We start from the raw sequence: 25088 nt of genomic DNA, 5'->3' as shown, positions 1-25088 counted from the left end.
TCACCACCAGATAAAGAAACAGATCTTAAGATGGTTAAAGAAAACTTAGTTTGATAGCATCCTGTTGGGCAGAAATCACTTACCAGTGGTTGTGAAACCCTCATTTCTGTATTGTTTTATCTTTATGGCCCCTACTTTTCTATTGTTAATCTATCTAGTTCTCTAATTGTTTCTGTCTGCTGTTTAATTTTGCTAGATGTAAGTTAATTAGGGTTTTGGCATATAATTGGTTAGAGAATTATGTTACTATATGTTAGGATTGGTTAGTTAAATTTCAGTAAAATGATTGGTTTTAAGGTATAGCTGAGAATTTTACTATATAAACTGGGGTCAAACAGGAAGTGGAGGGAACGGAAATTGGAATCATGTTTGCTAAGGGTGGGGGGAACGGGGAACAGGCAAGGCTCTGCGGCGTCAGAGCTGGGTAGGGGCACATGAGGTAAATGCTCTGCAGTGTAAGAGCTGGGAATGGCGCACTGAGGAACAGACTCTATTGGCCTATCGAGATAAGCCCGACTTGATGTGAAGGGCTTCAGAATATGCTTGTTTGGAAACTAACGTCACATTGTCTGTACGTCAGACTTCTGGTATTTTGCTGTCTGCGTGACAAGAACCAGGGAAGTGGGAGGGTGACGGGAAAGCCCTCTAACAGTACTGTTTAATGAAATCATAATATCTCAAAAATAAATCAGTTTATCTTGGGTAGAAACATTGTGGATTTGAGTGTCTTATTACAGTCTGAATATAGTCTAAAAGACCCACAGCATAGGTGCAGCTGGCCCGGTTCAGCTGACTTGGGCTCACAGGGCTTGCATTCCAGGGCTATAAAATTGCATTGTAGACATCTGGGCTTGGGCTGGAGCCCAGGCTCCAGCACAGTCCTCTGTTGCGGGTTTTCAGATTCCAGGCTCCAGCCTGAGCCCAAATATCTACACTGCAGATTAATAGCCCCTCAGCCTGAGCCTGAGTCAGTTGACCTGGGCCAGCCATGAGTCTTTTATTGCAGTGTAGAAATATCTTTAATGACTCATTAGATAAAAGATAATGATAAATGGTAATGTATCAAAATTGGTGGAAGTGCCATAAAATGTGGTTGTACTCCTGTAAACTGACTATAAAAATGTAATTGTGGGGCCCCTATTTACCTTCAAAATCAGGGCTTTAAGAGAGAACCATGTGATCCAATGTCACCAAGTCACACTGCAATGCACAACCTTGACTCAGTCATCCAATGTAATATTGTTTAATAATTAAGTTATAATAGCATTTCCACATTATGAACCAGAGAGAAAACACGTTTTATTACATATTCAAAATTTCTTCACTTACTATAAGCACAAAGTTCTGCTGTTTACTACAAGGCACTATGAGGAAGTATGGCCTAAAGGTCTCAGAATAGTTGTGTTATAATTCCAGTGCTGCCACTGGCCTGTTTTGTGATCGTGGGCAAATCACTTTGCCTTTGTGCCACATTTTCCCCTTTAAGTAAAATGAGGTTAATGATACTGACCTCCTTATAAAGGTCTTGAGATCATCTGATGAAAAACTTAGGTAAAAAATGTATTCTGCAGCCATTGACTCCATCTCTTGGTTAATTTTTGCCACAGAACAGTGCCCTTGTGGTATTGAAAAATAACTTGAAAAATTTGAACTGACTGTAGAACAATGCAATGTTGTTTTCCTGAGTCTGCAAATCGCCTGAACAGTGTGATAGATGTGAATTTTCAATCATCTCAATGGATTGTTAACTTTGGAGTGTGAAGATGACCATTTCATTGTTAACATTAACTATTTTAGTGTTGATCATTCTGGCAGTTGCATGCAGCTGATGCATTTATACAGCAATCCCAAACTCCCACCTTTGCTTCCCCAGGTGCCAAAAGCCCAAATGTCCCCTACTCAGCTGCCAAAACCTCCAGCTTCCCATGACAACTTTTATGATGCATTTATTCCTTGTCAGGACAGAAATCTGTGGCATATTGAAAACTGAAAATGTGGGGACAGCATAAAAGGTAGAATTTAATATAAAAATAAACAACATAATGGCTGTTGTCTTAGTCTTTTTCATATTTAAAGCATTAAAAGCCTCCTTTTAATTGAAATGAAGACAGAATTTTCTAGTCTGTTGCACCAGATGACTGAAGAATCCTGGTCCAGCGTGCTGTTAGAGTACTTTGAGCTGTGGCTACATTATTAAAAAAAAAATCTAAAGTACTATAACATAATAAACAAAACCATATAAAAATTTTGTTGTTAATTCATATATTCATACAGTTTCATGTTTATACTGATAATTATATGACAGAATAACCAGTTGCCAGATTTGAGTTCAGATTATGTATTGCAATGTGATTTTCAGTTCTTGGTTCTGTGTATTGAGTGACAGTACTGTTAGACTGAAAATGAACGGGTTACATAGATTATTGGAGTGTTAATGTGGGTGAGTGTAGCCATGATAGCTAGCTGATGCTTGAAAATCACTATATTGTATAAGGTGTGAATATTGTTTTAGTCTATGCTTTGCTTTTTATTGTTTGCATTCTAAGGAAATGCACCTGAGCAATAGTACCTCTAATGGTATGTCTACACTTTGGTGATAAACCTGCAGCACTGAGTCTCAGAGCCTGGTTCAGCTGACTCTGGCTTGCGGGACTTGAGCTGCAGAACTATAAAATTGCAATGTAGATATTCAGACTTGGGTTGGAACTTGGACTCTGAGTTCCTGTCCCCTCACTGGGTATCAGAGCCTGGGCTCCAACCTGAGACTTCAACATCTACACTGCAATTTTATAGCCCCACAGTCCAAGCCCCGTGAGCCCGAGCTGTATGACTTGGGCCTGCTGTGGCCCTGCTTGGGAGTCTTTTATCATGGTCTAGACATACCCCTAGCCAAGGATTTTTGTGGGGGCTTATGTAGAAGGCAAAAACTAAATAGAACTCCATGGCTACTTGTGATATTCTGAGTTTTTAAATGCTGATAAGCAGCCACAGCGTTACATATTGTGAGATAAGAATACAAAGAATTATATATAACCTTAAAGTTGTGCATGGGTTATATTCAGGTAAGTTTGATAGTAAGATAATAGTGTACAGTGTAACCTGAATTTGTCTGAAGCACCAACTTTTTGCTATTACCGCTGTTTCAGTTTTAATATATCTTGTAACTTCAAATGATTCTGAAAAAAAATTCTATAAAAATGACTCTGTTCCTAAGCATTGTTTTAACTTTTAAAACTTTTTTCCAGGATGCAAGCTGCTATATAAACAAGATTTTGCAAGACGGTTAGGATTGAGATGTGTTACTTGTAATTACTGCTCACAGCTCTGTAAAAAGGGAGCTACTAAGGAACTTGATGGTGTAATAAGAGATTTCTGCAGTGAAGAGTGCTGTAAAAAATTTCAAGACTGGTACTTCAAGGCAAGTAATTTAGAATTTTTGCCAAGAGCTCCAAAGTGTAAAAAGACAAAATGAACTTGAGGATATGTTCAAGGACTGTCTAGGAAATATGGCTTACTTCAGCACATCATTTGCAACACAATAATCAAATGTTCTTTCCATCATTTCAGTTTTCTCATAACTTAGAGCAGCATTTCTACCTGTCTGTAACCCAAGTTTCCCTTGCCAAGTGGTTTACTAAAAAAAAACTAATAAAGAACTGCAATATGTTTGTTACTTTACAGTTGCAAAAAAAGCTGCTTCGTCCACAATTGATAGAAATACTTTAGTCAATCAAAAATTATTTTAATTTATATTCAAAATGTTGGTAAAAAAACCAAACCCCATTAATAGTAGCTGACTGGTACCTCAAATAGACTGATGATAGAATAGGTTAATGGAGTTCTTTCTCTTTGTTCCTGTTTTTGCCTGTCCCCTTCTTCCCCTGTTTGTGAACTTCAGAGGCTTTAATTGTTCAGTATTTCCCAGTGCAAAGGATGCCAAAGTGGAAAAATGAGACCAAATGGATTTTTTATAGACGTGTAAAGCAAATGTGATGACTTCTTTTTTTAATTCCCTGGACGTTTAACTACTTTGTCGTGCATAACCAGCCAAGATTATGCCTTAAGAGCTTTTGGAAAAGACGTTAAAGTGCAATTGGACTGGGTTTAACCTGCCATTGGTACCATGGATAAAATATTTGATCTCTGGTGTGAACAGCCTGGAAAACTACTTTAATATACCAAAACAAGAGCTACACTTGTGGATGCAATGCAAAAAACAAAGGATTACAAAATTCATCACCTTTCCAAAACTGCCTACACAGCCTGGAAGTAAGGCAATAAAAAGCATGAAATATTAGAGGTCCGGGTACAGTCCAGTTATCCAAGATAAGTCTTCCAAATAGAACCAAATCTGAAGAGATATTTGATATTTTTGACTGGCAGTTTCCAGAGGTTTTACAGCCAAATGTGTACAGTCTTTATTTAGAATAAATGCCACTGCAGGCTACAGTGTTGATGTTTTTCCTATGCTGTCTCATGTAAAAGATTGAGGCTAAAAACTGGCTGCAGGTTTAAAAAAAGTCACTACAGACATTATTTAATACATTATATTAATTGGATGAAGAAGTTTTTAAACGGATTGTAAGGAACTGAAATTTATCCCATATATAAGAAATGCCTACTCATATGAAAATCTATTACAGCCCTGCTATACTTGAACCAATCTCTTGGTTGGGCATTCACCTGAGTGGCTTAAAATATCCAAACTTCCATGGAGATGGGATTCTGATTTGGGTTTGGGAATTACTTAAACTATTACTTCAGATGCACTTCTGTCTGTGTGATAAGGATATGCCTTAAATGGGCCAATAAGTCTGCTTAAAAGAATTGCTGTACTTACTGTGATACAAGGAACTGAAATTTTCATTATAGTGGCTTTGCCTTAGTACCGTGGTGTGGCAAAGGCAATGTAATTTAAGTAGCCTTATTGGTAATTAGATGCTTTTGATAGTATTGTTGGTTTTAAATTTTGTCAGATATTTTTATATTTTGGGATCTTACACTTCTGAGTGAAAACTAGTGTTATGTAACACTGTTGAATTGTTCATTGTTGCAGTTGCATTGTGTTTTGATGCTACTTAATTCCTTTTCCTAATTCAGTTATGGTTATAAAGTTTGGGTGTTTTTCAGTGGGGAAGACATGCATACATTCACAGGTTTTTGGAAATTTGTGCATCTTGCTGACAGTCTCTCTCTGCCTACACGTGCCAAATGCCTTTTTTTAATTAAAAATTTAATTTAAAAAAAGGCCACTGCATTGTATCTTCCTTGCTTTTTTTGCCTTCTAGAGTTACATGGTATACATTTTAACTGTTAGTTAATATCCTTTCCTAACTAAAGGATAATTTTAAAGATAATTTTAAAATGTGAGAAGAAAGAATGGACAGATGTTGACCCCTCTCTCCCGATTTGTACTTCATTTGCTGTTTTGTCTTGAAAAAAGTTAAAAGAACAGTTATTTATGCTTGAGTTGTTAGTCTCACTTACGCAATGTCCAATGTTATACTGGAGTTTCAAGAAATTTAAATATATTTAGTTAGTAAAATAAGTAGTAATGACCTAATAATGTTTAATACCAGCATTATGTTCATTAAACAAGAGTTTATTTCCATTTTCTTTGTTGTCTACTTTTTTAAACTGGAAAAATCTCATGTGTATTATAATTAGCAGGTATGGGGCCTCTTAATTTTTACATGAAATTAATGCTCACCAGAGGCCTCAGAATAGCAACCTTGGAGGATAAAATCCTCTCTTCAGATAGCAAGTATGGCAAAGGCAGCTGTATGTTAAGGTCCCTACCCTGTCCAACTCTATCACGAGTCAGCCCAGATCTAGAGGTTTGAAGGGTAAGAGTAATTCAGCCCTTGTCATTCTTTGCTGAGAGACCTACAAGCTTGTCAGTGCCAAATGTAGTGATAGCTCTTGCAATATGGATCCTTATCTACTCAGAAAAAAGTGATCTGAAAGTGAAGGATTCTGTATCCTGAGACCAGCTCCCTACATTATTGAATCCCTTTATGCTAATATATCAGTGTAATTACATCTATTGATACAAAATCAGTGGTTTGGATATCATTCAAAAGAATAGCTGTGTAGATGAGAAATATAAAAGGTAATCTTACTTAGTTGATTTGTGACATTTGGCCGTAGTTCCAATAAAGTAATTTGATTTTACTGTAAAAGAGCACTGGCTGAAAAAACTGAGGATGATAACTTAAAGGGTTTTCCTCAGTTCTGAGGGCTAGTCTACACTGGCAATGTGGCTTGTGTAGTTGCAACAGAGCACTAGGAGAGAGCTCTCCTAGCGCTGTAAAAAAATCACCTCCACAAAGGGTGTAGCTACAAATGCTGGGAGTGCGGCTCCTATTGCTGGTGCACTGTCTACACAGCGCTTTACAGCACTGAAACTTGCTGCGCTCAGAGGGGTGTTTTTTCACATCCCCGAGCGAGAAAGTTGCAGCGCTGTAAAGTGCCAGTGTAGACAAGCCCTAAGTTAGGAATAAAAATGGTTTTTCTTTGACTATAGCTTGTGCCCATATTTAGAGGGTGACTCAAATTTACCATGGGTTAATGATTGGACTAATCATGTATAGTGATAACATTGAAGGTATTGAGAGGAATTCTTTCAAATGTTGACTGAGTATACTATACATCACAACTTTTTTGTGTGTGTGGTCTTTCATACAAGCAGTATTATAAAATGCTTTAGAGTTGAATACAGTTTACAGTGTTAAATAAAAGTAGGTAGAAAAACAGGTCGAAATTTTAAGCTTAGCTAAGGGGGAAAAGATACATGTTGTTGAACTGAGACTTGAAAGGAGGTTGAGAGTTGCAGGGGCAAAGACATAGGTAAACTATTCCAGAAGGCAAGATGTCAGAGAGAGGAAGTGAATGTAGCATGAACAGGGGGAGGGGGGCAAAGAGACTGAAGGACCCGAAGCAGTTTGGAACAAGTTCATGAAGCAAATTTGTTTTTTAAAAGAGAAACTGAAAACTATTCTCAAGCCCAGTGAGGACAAGTATAGTTTGACACTGGGGATAATAATGTGTTTACACTTTGTACACGTGAGAAAGCAGACGACAATGTTTTGTACATGCTGGAGTTAGAGAATTGGAACTTGGGGAGGGAGCTATGACAATCAAGACAAGAAGGGAGTCAAGAATGGATAAAGATTTCAGCAGAAGTGGAGCCAAGGCTGAGGCATAGATGAACAATATTGGGAAAGTGATGATAGGCAGATACGCAAATAGTTGTGGGAATTCTTGGTCAAAGATGCTAATGTTCTAGATAAAGCTAGATGGAAGGAAGGGAAAGGGAAGAGAGAGGAAACAGAATTGTTTGAGACAACGGTGCAAATTTATTTGGTTCAAGGAAAGGGAAAGGGTGTTTATAGGGAGGAGTTACTAAAAGTGTAGAAGGCTATGTGGGATTGAGTAACTAGTGTGAACGAGATAGCTGAGGTGTGTAAAGATAAGAGAAGGTAGAAAATCGTGGAGATGGAAATTGAATCTTGAGGAACACTATGAAGAAAGGCATCTTGGGACAAAGTTGGAGCTACTGCCAGAGACAGTATAGCTCGATAGGTAGAAGCAGAAACAAATGTCTCTGCATAAAGTAATTATGGGGCAGTCCTAGAGGGTAGAATGGTCCATATGTCAAAGATTTCGCGGAGGGGGAGAAGAGCAAGGAGGGAGAAATAAATTATCAGCAGAAAGAACACTTCCACTGTATTTCGCAAGATCTTGTTCCTTATATTTGCAATGAGGAATCAGATGGGGAGAAAGAAAGGTGTGCTGCTATCGTCAAGCTCCATCTACAAGTCCAAAGTAGATGGATATTTCTACTAAACTGGTTAGCTGAGAAGTTAGTGTAGTATTAGAGTAGTAGCATTAAGAGGCATATGAATTAACACCTGTTGAAGAGAAATGGAGCAGTTTGCAACTCTCAGAACTCTCAGAATGTTTCAATCTTTCTGTTGACTCTGAAAGAGAGTGCTTGCATTGAGTCACATCTAGAAGGGTTAGAAACACTTTTAATGCAAGTATTTTCAAAAACAGATGCCTAAAATTCAATTCCTAAGTCCATAGATAAGCACCTTAATATTTCAAAATCTTGGCTCAAATTTTATATTCCACAGAAATTCTCACAGGGTCACTAGAGAATGACACCAAGCCACTAATTCAAGCAGAAGAGACTAAATACTGTACCTGATACACATACACGCTATACACATAAACACACACCACTTAGTCTCTTTTGTGCTTTAACTAATTGGCCTGGTGTCATTCTCTCATTATCCTGTGAACACTAATGGTGCAAATTTCAATTCTTCAGCAATCAGATCCTCATATGTAACTTCAGTGCTACGTGTCTCTTTACCAATTATCATATCTGTTGCACCATGTACTGCTTTAAATGGGTTTTCCAGTGTATCTCATTCAACAGATCTACCTGGTTTAAGTACCCTTAAACCTTGTATTTTCCCCCCTCTGTTTTTAGTATCATGTGGCACGCAGGTGTCAACAGTTGGGAAGAATATTGTGGTTATGAAGATTTGCTTGCTTGCTGAGGGACTGCAACTGGCACCATCAACATTCATATTATATCTTAGTGTGACTGATTCACTTCAATGGAAGCTTTATTTATTAGAAAGGAAACCTATCTTTTTGGGTGGCATAGATGCCCAAGTAAAGTTGTCATGGCATCTGATGTAGACATAATATAATGCAAAGCTAAGTGTGGAGACCTACAGGATTCCATTTAGGAACTTCAGTTATGTGCTAATCATTGAGTTCCTGACCAGAAACATTGAAATGGCAACTTGAGCTTCCTGTTAGATTTGCAAAATATATATTTGTATTGCTCTAAAACTGGTGAAACTTAAATTAAACAATCATATTAATATTTATTATTTATAACAATTTTACTACTACTGCTATAGCACAAAGTAGGGTCCCTTCACCAAGTAGGGTCCCTTCACAAGGTCCCTTCACCAAGGAGCTCACAATATAATTCAAATACAAAACATTGGACAATATTGTTGCTTAATTACTATTTCATTGTGGGTTGGAAAGAATCCTTACGGAGGTCTCAATCTCTGTCCTTCTCTTTTGTTTTGCAGAATGTTTCAGTGGACCTTGTTAAAAATGGTTCCATGACGCATAGATATCTTGCTGAATATGCAGAGATGAGCTAGTTTTACAGACTTAAAAACATGTAAACAAATGGCGCCTGTTGATCCTTTTTTCAGTTTTATATAGTTGAAAACCAAATGACTAATGTGTCTATACATACAGATCAGAAGGTAACACAAATGTTGTGGAAGTGGCAAAGAAGCTGTCTCAATTGAAAATGAAACTTAACTGTTTAAAAGTACTCTAGAATCAATGATAAATAGCCTCATCATTAAGTATCCTTTTAAAATGTAAAGTGTTTAGTTCTTTTTTTGAGGTTTCTTTCTTTAAAAAATGTCAAAATCTCCCTTTCTGTTAAGGCTGCCAGGTGTGACTGTTGTAAGTCTCAAGGAACTCTCAAAGAGAAAGTGCAGTGGCGTGGAGAAATGAAACATTTCTGTGATCAGCACTGCTTACTGCGTTTCTACTGTCAACAAAATGAACCTAATATGGCAACACAAAAAGGACCTGAAAATTTGCATTATGGTATGTGATGTTTCAGAGATCATAAACAGCAGAACTATACATTCATTATTCTGAAATGACTTTTTTTTTATTTACAAATTTCAATTGCGGCTCAATATTTTTCACTCAGCTGACATCTACAAGCAATATGAACTTGTATTTACAAAGGAGAGACTTCTGTTAAATGAGAAATCAGAAATTGATGAGATTATATATTTTTCTTGCGATAAATCCTAGAGGCACCAGCTCCATTGTGCTAGACACTGTCCAGACATCTGTTTTACTGTCAGAAATTTGCTTTTTGTGCCATTTGTATTGGATTTTTAATGTTAGCTTTTTGTTTTATTGTCTGTTTTGAGAGTGAAAAATTCTGTAACTTGTCAATTAATAATCTGATTCTGTGGACAGGTATTCAGTACATTTCATGGGTAGAATTAAATACACAATTTCTGTTTAATGTTAAAGAAAAAAGAGACTAATTCCCAGCGGATCATGCTAAATAATTGCCCTTTACTATATGTTTGTTCATATAGAAAACTTACTTGTACTACAAGAGTCACAGTTTGAAGGTCAGCTCTGAGGCCAAACACTGGTTAAAGAAACCAAGTAATCTCAAGAGGAGAGGGAATAGTAGAACACACTTACACTCATATTACCTTCTCTTCAGCACCAGTGTAATTTTGCATTTAATATGGTGGATAGGGAGCAGGGAACCCTCTCTTTCTCCCTCACTTCCAGTTTGTCTTTGCTTGTACTTTGGGGTCTTTTCCTTTCCAAGTGTCCTTAGATCATCGGGAGAAGGGGGATACCAGGAGTTAGAGGTGAAAACATTAAAATCATGTTTTTCTCACATGGGATCTCAACTTGCAACATCTTTTTGAATTGCACAATGCTCTCTTGCTTTAATACAAGGAGACAGCTAGATCCTTAGAAAGAGCAGGAAGGTCATGTGCATGTGGAGATCATAGTGATACTTAGGGGCTTGTCTGCACACAGAAATGACACCAGTTTGGTTAAATCAGTTTTTAAATCAGTTCATTCAGATTGGTGCAGCATCTTTGTGTGTACACTTTTAAACCTGAGTGGTCGCTATTAATTAAGCTCAATTTAAGGTAAATTGATATAAGGTAGTCTTAAACCAGATTGAGAGTGAACTCACATGGGTATTGCACTGATTTAACTCAGTGGATTTAGAAACCTGTGTAGTTAAAAGGGTGTAATTTCTGTGTGTAGACTGGGCTTAAGACTGAACACAACTGTCATAGACAGTTGTCTGTGCTTGTCCGGTAATATTGTGATAAAGTAACCGTCTTAATTTTTATTGTTGAAAATTTATTTTATGTGCCTTTTATATAAACTGATAAAATAAGCACTGTTAATTTTGAATCTCTTTACATTTTAGATCAGGGTTGTCAAATTTCCCGAACAAAAATGACAGTAAGTATATAAAATATAATTAGATATATTAAAATGACATCTTGAACTCTTAAAGAAACACCAACAAAATAAGTAACATTTTTAAATTATTAAAATAGAAAACATTAATCCAACTTTGGGGGTTTTGTTGTTTTTTGTCATCATGATCAGTGAAACTAAATTGGCTAGCTTAAGTTATATTAAAAAAATGTATTCATGTGTCTTTTTAAACCACTTCCACTAAAACAAACTACTGGGTATTTTCTTGCTGAATTATGTGAGAGTATCCCTTTAAAGATAATTCACAAGAAAATATAGTTTTTGTATGTTTTGTGTTCCTAATGAATAGGTGTATATAATAAATGTACAAGGAAAAAAACCCACTGATTAATTTTCATTTTAAGGTTATGACCCATTTTGGAAAGGCAGAAAGTCCCAAGTTAAGGCCTCTGATTATGCAAATAGTTATTATCAGAAGTACAGTCACTGCTGTACAGAGTCCCATTGACTACATTTAGACTGTATGTGGGAATCACTGAGTAACTTTTTGCAGGAACCTGGTGCCTGTGTAGCGGAGAGCCAGGCACAGGCTGAATGGAGCATGGAGTAACCTAAGTTTGAATTTTACTAGGTTGTATCAGATTTTCACAAAAGGGGGGTTTAATAATGGTCTGTTCTTTAGAGGTATAATAATCCATAATGAAAAGTCTTCAATTCTAATTTTTATTTTTAATTTCAGCATTCCACTGCTTTTTTATCCTAAAAATATGCAATATGGGCTCTATAGCAGTAATCCAACTCTATTTCTAGAAATGTACTAAAAATGATGATCAATAAATCAAGGTGGTTTTGCATGACAGAACACTATATAAATTTCAACTGCTGTTAAAAATAAACCTCCTGATGAACAGAGTTCTCTTCAAAACAGATTTTCACCTATACATGGCAGTGTGAATTAAAATCAGTAGAGGAAATACTTAAGACTTACAAACGGATATTATAAAATAGTAAAATATTCAAAAAATACTACAATAGTTGGCAATGTACTTCCTAAAAAGTAAAAGTTAAGTAATGAGGGCTTTTAGCTGCTTTTTATTTTAAACCTGTGGACTGAATCAATGAGTCTAGAAGCAGTTTTCTATGTATGTGCTCAGAAATTTTAATCCAGATGTTTATGGTTGACATCTTCCATTACTACAGAAATCCCAAAAAGTTTAACGCATACACATTTATACATAAACTAAATATAAATTAAGATACTTCATTATATATGTCTAACATTTATCTCTATACAAGCCTAAATATATTTTTCTATAACAGTAAGGAATCTGAAGGAGGTAATCTAGTCTAGTTGGAAAATAAGCTTCCCAAAGATCTCAACAAGAGAGAGAAAAATAAATTAGTGTGAAATTATAACAAGATAATCTGGAGGAACGTCAAATTTTGAGCCTAGAGCCTTTCAATTGTGTTGTTTTTAATGAAGTAGTTTAAAGCTAGAGCTTTTAAAAGTTGTAAACCAACTAGTCCATTTCTTTATGCTTTCATAATGTAACAGCAGTGAAGTCAATGTTGTAGTTTAAACTAAAATTTAAAAGTTTAATTCTGGAATAGGCAGTTATTCAAATAAAATACAGGTGTATTATGCTTTTGACAGAAGAAGCTCATTTAGAAATACAAAACAACTTTTAACTAAAGAGCAGTCACCAGTGCTGCTGTGTTTTGCTTTCTTTTCCAGGACTTGTCTATGTTTAGAACACACATATTGACTGGTATCTGAAATCAAAAGCTGTAACAAATCAATAATGATGCAATTGTTTGCTTGTCTGTAGGGTTCAGTGCCACCCCCTTCTCCAACACTTAACAAAGAGATGAAGAACAAGGCAATTCTTTGCAAACCTTTGACAATGACAAAAGCTACATACTGTAAACCTCACATGCAGACAAAATGTTGTCAGACAGGTAACTAGTGAATATTAGTAGAAGTAACAGTTCGTTCATTTCACCTTTCATGTATTTGAATTATATTGACTTGGAATATGCTACAGAAAGTTTAACTTTTAAGTGCATATCTGTAATTTGGCTTATTTTTATAGAAGATGACTGGAAGAAAGAATATGTCCCAGTTCCTGTTCCTGTACCTGTTTATGTTCCGGTGCCTATGCACATGTATAGTCAAAATGTTCCTGTTCCGGCAGTGGTTCCTGTTCCAGTAAGTCATGCCTTATTTTTGAGCTGAATTGCATTCAACTTTAGTTAAGAGAATAATTTGTATTATTAATTATTTTGCATGTTACAGTAATTAATACTGTGTTGCTTGAGTGGTGCTGCAGCACTTTTTTTTTTTAGGTAGAACAATACTTATTTTCATAGATTCTGGGACTGGAAGGGACCTCGAGAGGTCATCGAGTCCAGTCCCCTGCCCTCATGGCAGGACCAAATACTGTCTAGACCATCCCGGATAGACATTTATCTAACCTACTCTTAAATATCTCCAGAGATGGAGATTCCACAACCTCCCTAGGCAATTTATTCCAGTGTTTAACCACCCTGACAGTTAGGAACTTTTTCCTAATGTCCAACCTAAACCTCCCTTGCTGCAGTTTAAGCCCATTGCTTCTTGTTCTATCCTTAGAGGCTAAGGTGAACAAGTTTTCTCCCTCCTCCTTATTACATCCTTTTAGATACCTGAAAACTGCTATCATGTCCCCTCTGTCTTCTCTTTTCCAAACTAAACAAACCCAATTCTTTCAGCCTTCCTTCATAGGTCATGTTCTCAAGACCTTTAATCATTCTTGTTGCTCTTCTCTGGACCCTCTCCAATTTCTCCACATCTTTCTTGAAATGCAGTGCCGAGAACTGGATACAATACTCCAGTTGAGGCCTAACCAGCGCAGAGGAGAGCGGAAGAATGACTTCTCCTGTCTTGCTCACAACACACCTGTTAATGCATCACAGAATCACGTTTGCTTTTTTTGCAACAGCATCACACCGTTGACTCATATTTAGCTTGTGGTCCACTATAACCCCTAGATCCCTTTCTGCAGTACTCCTTCCTAGACAGTCTCTTCCCATTTTGTATGTGTGAAACTGATTTTTCCTTCCTAAGTGGAGCACTTTGCATTTGTCTTTGTTAAACTTTATCCTGTTTACCTCAGACCATTTCTCCAATTTGTCCAGATCATTTTGAATTATGACCCTGTCCTCCAAAGCAGTTGCAATCCCTCCCAGTTTGGTATCATCTGCAAACTTAATAAGCGTACTTTCTATGCCAATATCTAAGTCGTTGATGAAGATATTGAACACAGCCGGTCCCACAACAGACCCCTGCAGAACCCGACTTGTTATACCTTTCCAGCAGGATTGGGAACCATTAATAACTACTCTCTGAGTACGGTTATCCAGCCAGTTATGCATCCACCTTATAGTAGCCCCATCTAAATTGTATTTGCCTAGTTTATCGATAAGAATATAATGCGAGACCATATCAAATGCCTTATTAAAGTCTAGGTATACCACATCCACCGCTTCTCCCTTATCCACAAGACTCATTATCCTATCAAAGAAAGCGATCAGATTGGTTTGACACAATTTGTTCTTTACAAATCCATGCTGGCTATTCCCTATCACCTTACCACCTTCCAAGTGTTTGCAGATGATTTTCTTAATTACTTGCTCCATTATCTTCCCTGGCACAGAAGTTAAACTAACTGGTCTGTAGTTTCCTGGGTTGTTTTTATTTCCCTTTTTATAGATGGGCACTATATTTGCCCTTTTCCAGTCTTCTGGAATCTCTCCCGTCTCCCATGATTTTACAAAGATAATAGCTAGAGGCTCAGATACCTCCTCTATTAGCTCCTTGAGTATTCTAGGATTCATTTCATCAGGCCCTGGTGACTTGCAGGCATCTAACTTTTCAAAGTGATTTTTAACTTGTTCTTTTTTTTATTTTCTCTTCTAAACCTACCCCCTTCCCATTAGCATTCACTGTGTTAGGCATTCCTTCAGACTTCTCAGTGAAGACCGAAACAAAGAAGTCATTAAGCATCTCTGCCATTTCCAAGTTTCCTGTTACTGTTTCTTTCTCCTCACTGAGCAGTGGGCCTACCCTGTCCTTGGTCTTCCTCTTGCTTCTAATGTATTGATAAAAAGTCTTCTTGTTTCCTTTTATTCCCATAGCTAGTTTGAGCTCATTTTGTGCCTTTGCCTTTCTAATCTTGCCCCTGCATTCCTGTGTTGTTTGCCTATATTCATCCTTTGTAATCTGTCCTAATTTCCATTTTTTATGACTCCTTTTTATCACTTTGCTAGTGATACTTCAGCTTCCTCATCATTCTTCAGTAAGAAACCTGCCTGCTTGCAAATATATAAGCTCTTACACTGCTGTTTTGCTCCAGCAACAGTTTTGACTGGTGCATATCTGCTGGGTGGTCAAAGATGGGTAAGTGAAAGATTGTGAGGGATGGCAGAGTCAGACCAGCAGGAGGGAGTAAAAGCAAATAGGGAATGACAGGGTTGCAGTGGAAACCAGGATAAGATTTGGATTTCAAAATTTCTAGCAAATTAAGCTTCTTAATAGTTACCATTTACATAGCATTCTACATCTTCCACGTGATTTACTCAAGTGATAATCCTCACAACGCTTCTTTGACTAGGAAGGTAAAAAGAATTTTCCACATTTTACAGATGGGGAAATTGAGGCCACCAAAAGAGGGAATGACTTGTCCAAGGCCACAAAGAGTACGTAGATAGAGTCAGACCTGGGATTAGGAGTCAGGAGTCTCCTACCACTGTTATTTATTCTCACCACTAAATTGTACTACAGTACTTCTCATAGCATTTCTGTCCCTCTTTTTTTTTCACTCTGGTCATCTGTATTCTTGGTTTTTCAACCGTCTTATCAACTGTTGGCTTTTTCTGCTAGACCTTAATGAGGGCACCGTTTCCTAAGCCCTGGACTATTGAGTCTTTTAAAAGATAGATGTAAAGCTTCTGCATTTAACTCTACATCATTGGTAATCATTTGTTAACAATGAAATTTTTAAAGAGTTATTCATTCGTATCTGCTTAGGTGCCAGTTCCAGTTTTTCTGCCCACTACTCTGGATAGCAATGAGAAGATCCTTGCAGCAATAGAAGAGCTGAGGGGTAAAGTTCCTTCAAATCCTCTGGAGGCTGAGCTACTGACTATAGCTGAGATGATGCCTGAAGCTGATGGAAAAACAGAGACTACGGATCTGAACAGTATGTTTTATTGCTGTGGCCTTTGAATCCATGTGTTCTTACTTTTGTGTATATGTATCTATAGTGTTCTTATATTACAGTAATTAAATACAAAATTGCTATTTGTGAATTCTAAAATTAATTGGAAACTTTACCTGTTTAAACAAATTTCTAGAATATTTCTTCGTATTTGAGAAGCAGATAACTTTTAGAAATCTGCTCTGTGGCTTGGCTGGCAGCCGTTTACATGCTGGAATCCTCCTCACTTGCTCCTAGAGCCAGGAGGATGACAAATTGTCACCCAGAATTTTCTCACTCTATGGGGCTCCTTCCTTTACATCTCTAGTTTGACTGCTGCTTCACTTAAAAAAAAAAACACAAATGCAGGAAAGTGACTTCTGCAGCTGGGTCCAACCACCATTTATCTATCAACCAAAGGAGGCTAAAGAAAGAACAAATTAATTGTTGTTCTTGCAGTAGCACTTTCCTGTAGACACCTTAAATTATTTATTAGCTGAGGGAAAAATTCACTATCTCAGTGGAGCAAGGCAGTGGCTGCAACAGTTTTTGCAATTGTGATGAACAAAATCAGCCTCTCAGGGTGCCTAAAGACTCATTATAAGGGGTAAATTTTTAACGGTGACAGTAATTAACCATTGGAACAGTTTTTACCAAGGTTTATGGTGGATTCTAAATTTTTAAATCAAGATTGCATTTTTTTCTAAAACATACACTCTAGGAATTATTTGGGGGAAGTTTTATAGCTTGTGCTATACAGGGTGTCAGATTAGATGTTCAAAGTGGTCTCTTCCGGCCTTAGAATCTATGGAAACCTGCAAAAGCAGAGTCTCTTGCTGAAGCAGAACAAGGAAGCAGTTGATGCAATTTCTGGGGCTGTGACAGGGGAACTGCTTTCCCACCTTCTTCCCATCCTCCCTGTCAGCTTACCTGAAGGGGGGGAGAAACTCTCTCTAAGGCATCCTCAGATTCTGAGGATGATATGATTCAAGACTTTCACTAGGAGAGGAATTTCTGCAAACTTTCCTGCCATGCACACTTTTTTTTTCTCCCCACATATCATGATATGTTTGTGGCTTCCAAATTTTACCAGAAAAAAACCTCTCCTTCAAACAGTAACCTAAAAAGCTTTTGAGAGGTCTCCAGAAGCTTTTTTCCTAGACTTCTTCAGCTGTTTCCTCAAATTATCTAGACACAATATGGACAAATGTTTTATGTCTGGGATACAGGAGGCTTACAAAGCTGCAGAACTTCCATGTCCATTAAAACTTAGCACTCACGAAACCAGAGCTAGGGCCACCACCTCAGCTGGAGAGTTGAAGGTGTTACTGGACAAGCTTTGCAAGGTTGCCACCTCAAGTTCCCTTTGCTCTTTCACTAGATACTGTTGACAGAACATACAAATGTCTGCAGACAGAGCCCTTTGACTGTGGAGCGCTTGTGTGCTCTGCGTTTTACTGTGGAGAACTTCTGTGTGCTCATAGAAGCTCCACCTCTGACAGAAGTTGGGGAAGAGGTCAAAGATTCCTGTTTCCTTTCATCTCCCCTCCCTTTTCTGGATTATCCTCTTGTTTTCCCTCCGTGTTTGTTTTTGATAAGGTCGGCTATAAAGAAGCCCAGGATCTGTGCTGTTGCAGGCAAAGCCGCAGAAAGACAAATTATATTCCCACTTTATGCTAATTTGCTTTCTGTGGCTGGTTGAGACAGCCTAGATCACACAGTCTTGAACTTTACAAACCTGGACTTCGACAAGAGATTCTCCATAATTAAGCAGGGCAGAGTAGGCTAACAGATCTCTTTCTAGCTGGGAAGGAATCATACTGGAGAAGCAGAATCGAGAGCTCCAGAATTGGAAAATCTGGGTTGGTGATTTGACATCATTCTCCTGGCAGTGAGTATGTGAGGAGGAATTCAGCATATGCACTGTCTTGGCAGAGCCACAAAATGAAAATTAACTGTTAAATGGTAATATAATTTTATTTAATTTAATTACAGGTGTAATAATTGAAACAGACTTGCTAAACTCTGGTACAGAGATGCAGACAAGCTTGCCTGATATTCCGTATGAACCAGATCTCGATATTGAAATTGATTTTCCAAGAGGTATTTTTGCTATTCTTTCAACAAATGTTCTGAATGAAATAGTCTTTATGGTCTGGCTTTGTAGTCATACTATTATAACATAAGAATACTCATACTTGTCCATCTAGCTCAGTATTCTGTCTCTGACACTAGCCACTGTCAGATGTTTCAGAGGGAATGAGCAGAACAGGATAATCTCAAGTGATTAATCCTGACATTCAGTCCAGGCTTTTGCCAGCTGGAAGTTTAGGGACACCTAGGAGCATGGGGTTGCGGAGAGAATTCAGGGGCAGGCCACCTCCAGTCAGAGAATCTCAAAGTGGGTCTCGGGGTGCATTACACTCTGCTATCAATTGTTAGGGCAGTCCCAACCAAGTGGGATAGGGGGCCATTCCATGAGAGCGCAATCATCAACTATGGCCATGCTCTACAAAGTGGCCTCTATGGACATATGTAAGGCGGTCACGTGGAGTTTAGTACATACCTTTTCTTCTTATGCTCTAGGCCAGGGATCGGCAACCTTTGGTACGCGGCTCGCCAGGGTAAGCACCCTGGTGGGCCAGTTTGTTTACCTGCCACGTCTGCAGGTTCGGCCAATCGTGGCTCCCACTGGCCGCGGTTCACTGCTCCAGGACAATGGGAGCTGTGGGAAGCGGCACAGGCCGAGGGATGTGCTGGCCACTGCTTCCCACCACCCCCATTGGCCTGGCGATTGGCCGAACCTGCGGACGCGGCAAGTAAACAAACCGGCCCGCCAGTGTGCTTACCCTGGCAAGCCACATGCCAAAGGTTGCTGATCCCGGCTCTAGTCATTCTGTGGCAGATGCTGTGTTTGATGTGGCGGTCCTCCGTTCCACGGTTCTGTCTTCTTCCTCACAACCTCCTCCTATCTAGGTACTGCTTGTTAATCACTCTCAGTGGAATACCGTAGGGACCATCACTCAAAGAAGAAGGGGAGGTTATTTACCTAATAACTGGAGGTTCTTTGAGATGTGTGGTTCCTATCTATATTCCAGTCTCACCCTCCTACCCCTCTGCTGCGGAACTGGTCGATTTTTTTGGTGGAGAAGGAACTGAAGGCACAGTCATTCCGCCCTGTCCTTTATCACCTTGGGCGAAACCATGAGGCGGTATGATGGCGCATGGATGGACCCACGGAGTCTACTATTTTGAAAAGCTCTGGCTCTGGGCCCGTGACTCATGCGCATAAATCCTCAGTAAAATACAGATAGGAACCACACATCTCGAAGAACCTCCAGTTACAGGTATATAACCTCATTTCCCCCTTTAGTCATCTCTTTTCTTAACTGAACAGTCCCAGTTTTTTAAATCTCTCCTTGTATGAAAGCTGTTCCATTCCCCATACCACTTCTTTGTTCTACCTTTTCCAATTCTAATGTATCTTTTGAGATGGGGTGACCAGAACTACACTCAGTAATCAAAATGCAGGCATACAATGGCTTTATATAGTGGCATGATGATATTCTCTGTTTTATTATCTATCCCTTGTTTTTTAACTTTCTGTTAACTTTTTGGACTGCGATTGCACATTGAGCAGATGTTTTCAGAGAACTATCCACAATGACCAAGTTTTCTTTCTTGAGTGGTAATAGCTAATTTAGACCCCATCATTTTGTATGTCATCCCTTTAAAGTTTACTGGCTTGCTTCTTTGGGTGGTTGGTTGTTCAGCTTTGGCAGACTGAGGGTGTATGTGAGTGAGTTCCTCATCCTTCGAAAGAAACTTTTCCAAATAGAGCGCTACAGTCTGGCTCCTGGAAGGAGCGGGTCTAGACAAAAGAAGGTAGGTGCACCATTTGGCTTTGAGAGTGGCCTCAGGGGAAAGCATTCTTAAGGCTGCCTCAGGGATTCTGGACACACCCTGGCTCACATTCCGGAAGATGAAAATGAAACATCCTCTATAATGCCAGATGCATGACCAAGAAGACACACCTTGTACTCAGACCTGCTCAATCTCTCCATACCACCCCCAGTCATGCTTCCAGTAGTCTCAGGTCTTCTGGCTCAGAATGGAGGTGAGATGCTGCAACCAAACCTCCACTCTCTCTATCTAACCATGTGGATGCTTTCTGGTTGACTCAAGCAGAGAGGTCTTGCTTGCTGGAGGTGCAGGAAGTGTGATAAACAGCATGTAGGAGTTAACAAGGACAACTTATCTTTTGAAATGGATGAGATTCTCCAGCTGGGCCCAGGGGTACCATATTCCCCCCTGTTCAGGCAAGCATCCAGGATACACTGGAGTACCTGTGTCAATTAAAGCAAGTGAGTGTTTCCTAAGGCTCTTGGCAGGTGCACCTAGTGGCCGTATCAGTTGACCATCCATCTGTTGATTGACCATTCCTTTGTATTCTTACACTCAATGGCAAAGAGATTCCTGAAAGGCATCTCTAGACACTTTCCACCAGTTAAGGACCCAAACCCAGCATGGGACCTTAATGTGGTCCTCTCCAGGCTAGTGGAAGCCCTTTAGGGCAATGAGCCTGTTGCCAGTGGCTCAATCTCACCATAAAAGTTGGCAATCACATCAGCCAGAAGGGTTGGAGAGACTCAGGCATTAATGGTGGGACCCTCCAGGTACCATCATATATAAGGATGAGGGGACAATGAAGCCCCACCCAAAATTCCTGAAAAAGTAGCGCTGGAATTCCACATCAGTGAGACTATCAACCTACCTGTGTTCTTCCTGAAGCTTCATGCAGGGAGAGCAGAACAGAGTTTGCACGTGCTGGACATGCAAAGGGTGCTGCTATATTACTTGGACAGGGTCAAGTCCTTCCAGAAATCACCCAGACTCCTCTTTTGCTTATAGGGAAAGGGTTATGGGTCAAGTAGTACCCACTCAGAGACTATCTGGCTGGAGCATCACATCATGCTTTTGACTCGCAAGGATGCTACTTCCATACAAAGTGTTAGTGTGTTCCTCCATATACAGTCTCTATCAGTGGCTTCTTTGGTGTGCTTTTCCATCAGTGACATCTGCAGAGCAGCAGAGTGGTCATCTGTCCACACACTTATGAAGGATTACACACTGGTGTAGGTGACCAGGGATGAGGCCAGATTTGACAGGACTGTAAGGACTACTGTTTGGAAGTCACCAGCTGTGGAATTAACGGACTATCAAAATAAAAAAGCTTACTTACCTGTACAGTAACTGATTTTCTTTGATCTATGTAGTCTGTATATGTATTCCACAACCCACCTGCTGTTACTACTACTTCAGAATTGCCCAAGCCCTGAACTTTGAAGGTGGTGAAGGAACTGAGGATGATGAGGTGGCTCTAGGCTCCTCACTGGAATGCTTTAGAGTGTAAGGGTGCATGCAGTGCCACACAGACGCTGCAGACTAGAAAGTTTTCTGGCACATGCACTGCCCCTGCAATCAAAAGCTGTGGAATGTAATTTGGACTACACATCTTGAAGAATATCAGTGACTGAACAGCTGAGTAATCCTTTCCTTGGATGTGTGGCATAAGGCTGTTCAGCCCCACTCTGAACTCAGTCAGTGCGTGGTAGTTAAATGGGAAGTCAGCCTCCTTTTACTATTAAGTCAATAAAGTTACAGCCTGCAGCTTTAAATCCAGTGTCTTCGTTTTGCTGTGTGTCCTGATCAAAAATTGGTGGCTTCTTTCCACTTCTCAGGGATTAATCAGAGATGCAGTATTGGGGCCTTACCTTATAATTATAATAATTTGTATTACCATCGCTACTAGGAGCCCTAGTTACAGACCAGATCCCATTGTGTTTGGTGCTTTACAAACTCAGAACAAAAAGACTGCCTGCTCCAAAAAGGAAATCTAAGACTTAGTAATGTTAACTTTACATTTTGTTATAAACAAAAAAAATGAACAAAGTACATTTTGTAACGTCACCCTAATTTGTTTTCTACTGTTTATTCACTAAGGGTATGTCTACACAGCAACTAGATACTCCACAGCTTGAGCCCTGTAATCCTGAGTCAGCTGGCACGGGCCAGCCGCAGGTGTCTAGTTGCTGTGTAGAAATACCGTTACTTGCTAATTCACACAATGGGATCACAGGTCTGATCCAAAGTTTGCATAGGTGAAAGAAAACCTGCAAAGTGATGTGTTATGTGCCTCTCTTAATAAAACAGAAGAATGGGCATTACTGGGTGAGACTAATGGACCACCTACCCCAGTATCCTGTCTTCCAATGAGCCGGTGCCAGTTGCTTTAGAGGTAATGAATGGAACAGGCAGTTTATCAAGTGATCCATACCCCATTGTCCAATCCCAGTTTACAGCAATCTGAGATTTTAGGGATGTCCAGAGTATAGGGTTGCATCCCTGACCGTTTTGGCTAATAGCCACTGATGGCACTTTCCTCCATGAACATATCTAATTCTTTTTTGAACCCTGTTACACTTTTGGCATTCAAAACATCCTCTAGCAATGAGCTCCACAAATTGACTGTGTTATGTGAAGAAGTACTTCCTTGTGTTTGTTTTAAACCTGTTGCCTATTAATTTCAGCAGGTTCTTGTGTTATATGAAAGGGTAATTGTTGAACAGCACTTGTCCCAGTACAGATCCTTGGGGAACCTTGCTATTTACCTCTCTCTTCTATGAGAACTGACCATTTATTCCTGCTCTTGGTTTCCTGTCTTTTAACTAGTTACTGATCCCTGAGAGGAATTTCCCTTTTATCCCATGGCTACCTACTTTATGTAAGAACCTTTGGTGAAGGACATTGTCCAAAGCTTTCTGAAAGTCCAAGTACACAATATCAGCCAGATCATCCATATCCAAATGTTTGTTGATACCCTCAAAGATTTCTAACGGATTGGCGAGGCATGATTTACCTTTACAAAAGCAGTGTTGGCTCTTTCCCAACAAAGTGTGTTCATTTGTGTGTCTGATAAATCTGTTCTTTACTATAATTTCAACCAGTTTGCCTGTTACTAAAGTTAGACTTACTGGCTTGTAATTGCCAGGATCATCTCTCGAGCAGTTTTAAAAAATCGGCGTTACATTAGCTATCTGCCAGTCATCTGATGCAGAGATAGATTTATGCGATAGGTGACATACCACCATTGTAGGCTTACACCATCTTAGTGATGTAACAGACCACTTGAAAATTTTTCTTCGTCATTAAATTGCTTTTGAAATTGATATTTCATGTAAAATACCAAAACAGAGTGAATTGCCTCGTCTGAAATCCTATACTTGGTACTGCAACAAATGTTAGCAGAACATTATCATCTGTGTATTCTAATAGACTCCTTGTATTAGTGGATATATAATAATATAACCTTGGACCATGTAATCTCTCAGAAGTTTTAGGAAACTTAAGTTTCTAATATATTTGCAGCGGCTGAGGAGCTTGATACAGAAAATGAATTTTTGCTGCCTCCTGTCTTTGGGGAAGAATATGAGGAACAGCCAAGACCTCGATCCAAAAAGAAGGTAATAGATCATTTGATTCAAATACAAAAAAACTTAGTACACTGCAGGTTGACTAAATTTTAGATCACTGTGAGAACTGAAGTTATTGCTTATTAAAATATTAATATGTCTAATTGCTTTGGAATGAAATAGTACATTTGTTCAAGTAGTAAAATTAATTCAGTGCCTTGCAATTAATTCAGTGTAATACTTCAGATTTGTCATCAGGCAGAGTGAGTAGGAGAGTGGTTGCCGTTAATTTCTGGGGTTTAATCCCATCTTTGCCACTGACTTGCATAGCCTTGTACAAAACACTTTACTGCTGCCTCAGTTCCCCTATTTGTGAAGTGGAAACGCTAAGTCGGGGTGGCCAAACTTACTGACCCTCCAAGAAATTCCATTGAGCATAGAGCTTTACTTTGCTCAGCCAATTATATAAATGTATTAGCTTACTGGAGCAGCCACTATAAGTAACAATTATAAGTAACTAACCCAGGAACCTATCCTTGCAACAAAGCCTGTTGCCAACTCTGTCCACATATCTATTCAGGAGATAGCATCATAGGACCTAATCACATCAGCCACACTATCAGAGGCTCGTTCACCTGCACATCTACCAATGTGATATGTGCCATCATGTGCCAGCAATGCCCCTCTGCCATGTACATTGGCCAAATCGGACAGTCTCTACGTAAAAGAATAAATGGACACAAATCAGGCGTCAAGAATTATAACATTAAAAAACCAGTTGGAGAACACTTCAACCTCCCTGGCCACTCGATTACAGACCTAAAAGTCGCAATATTACAACAAAAAAACTTCAAAACAGACTCCAACGAGAGATTGCTGAATTGGAATTAATTTGCAAATTGGACACCATTAAATTAGGTTTGAATAAAGACTGGGAGTGGATGGGCCATTACACAAAGTAAAACTATTTCCCTATGCTTATCTTCCCCCCCTCCCAGGTTCCTTATATCTTCTTGTCAAGTGCTGGAAATGGGCCATTTTCATTAGCTCACCTTAATTGATCACTCTCCTTATAATGTGTATGGTAACACCCATTGTTTCATGTTACCTGTGTGTGTGTATATATATATATCTTCCTTCTGTATTTTCCACTATATGCATCCGATGAAGTGAGCGGTAGCCCACGAAAGCTTATGCTACAATAAATTTGTTAGTCTCTAAGGTGCTACAAGTACTCTTATCCTTTTTAAGTATTTTTCAATCGCTCAAAATTTTCCCAGACTTTGTTTCCAGTCTGAAATTTTCCAGGTTTGAAGGCTGAACA

The 25088-nt window shown here is 38.9% G+C and overlaps 1 protein-coding gene across 6 annotated transcripts in view; it reads left to right on the top strand.

The window, feature by feature from the left end:
* The window catches only part of ZMYM2 (zinc finger MYM-type containing 2), a 179442-nt gene that overhangs the window by 132204 nt on the left and 22150 nt on the right, over positions 1 to 25088 (top strand). For all 6 annotated transcript variants that reach the window (XM_045017911.1, XM_045017919.1, XM_045017873.1 and 3 more), the window contains 8 exons: positions 3246 to 3418; positions 9495 to 9660; positions 11042 to 11076; positions 12885 to 13014; positions 13149 to 13264; positions 16124 to 16295; positions 18288 to 18395; positions 23721 to 23815. In XM_045017911.1, the coding sequence (XP_044873846.1) occupies positions 3246 to 3418; positions 9495 to 9660; positions 11042 to 11076; positions 12885 to 13014; positions 13149 to 13264; positions 16124 to 16295; positions 18288 to 18395; positions 23721 to 23815 (995 nt within the window). The remainder of the gene's footprint in view (positions 1 to 3245; positions 3419 to 9494; positions 9661 to 11041; positions 11077 to 12884; positions 13015 to 13148; positions 13265 to 16123; positions 16296 to 18287; positions 18396 to 23720; positions 23816 to 25088) is intronic.

This window comes from Mauremys mutica, chromosome 1, assembly GCF_020497125.1.
Source record: "Mauremys mutica isolate MM-2020 ecotype Southern chromosome 1, ASM2049712v1, whole genome shotgun sequence".
Classification (NCBI taxonomy): Eukaryota; Metazoa; Chordata; order Testudines; family Geoemydidae; genus Mauremys; species Mauremys mutica.
This window is presented reverse-complemented; position numbering and strand designations above follow the sequence as displayed.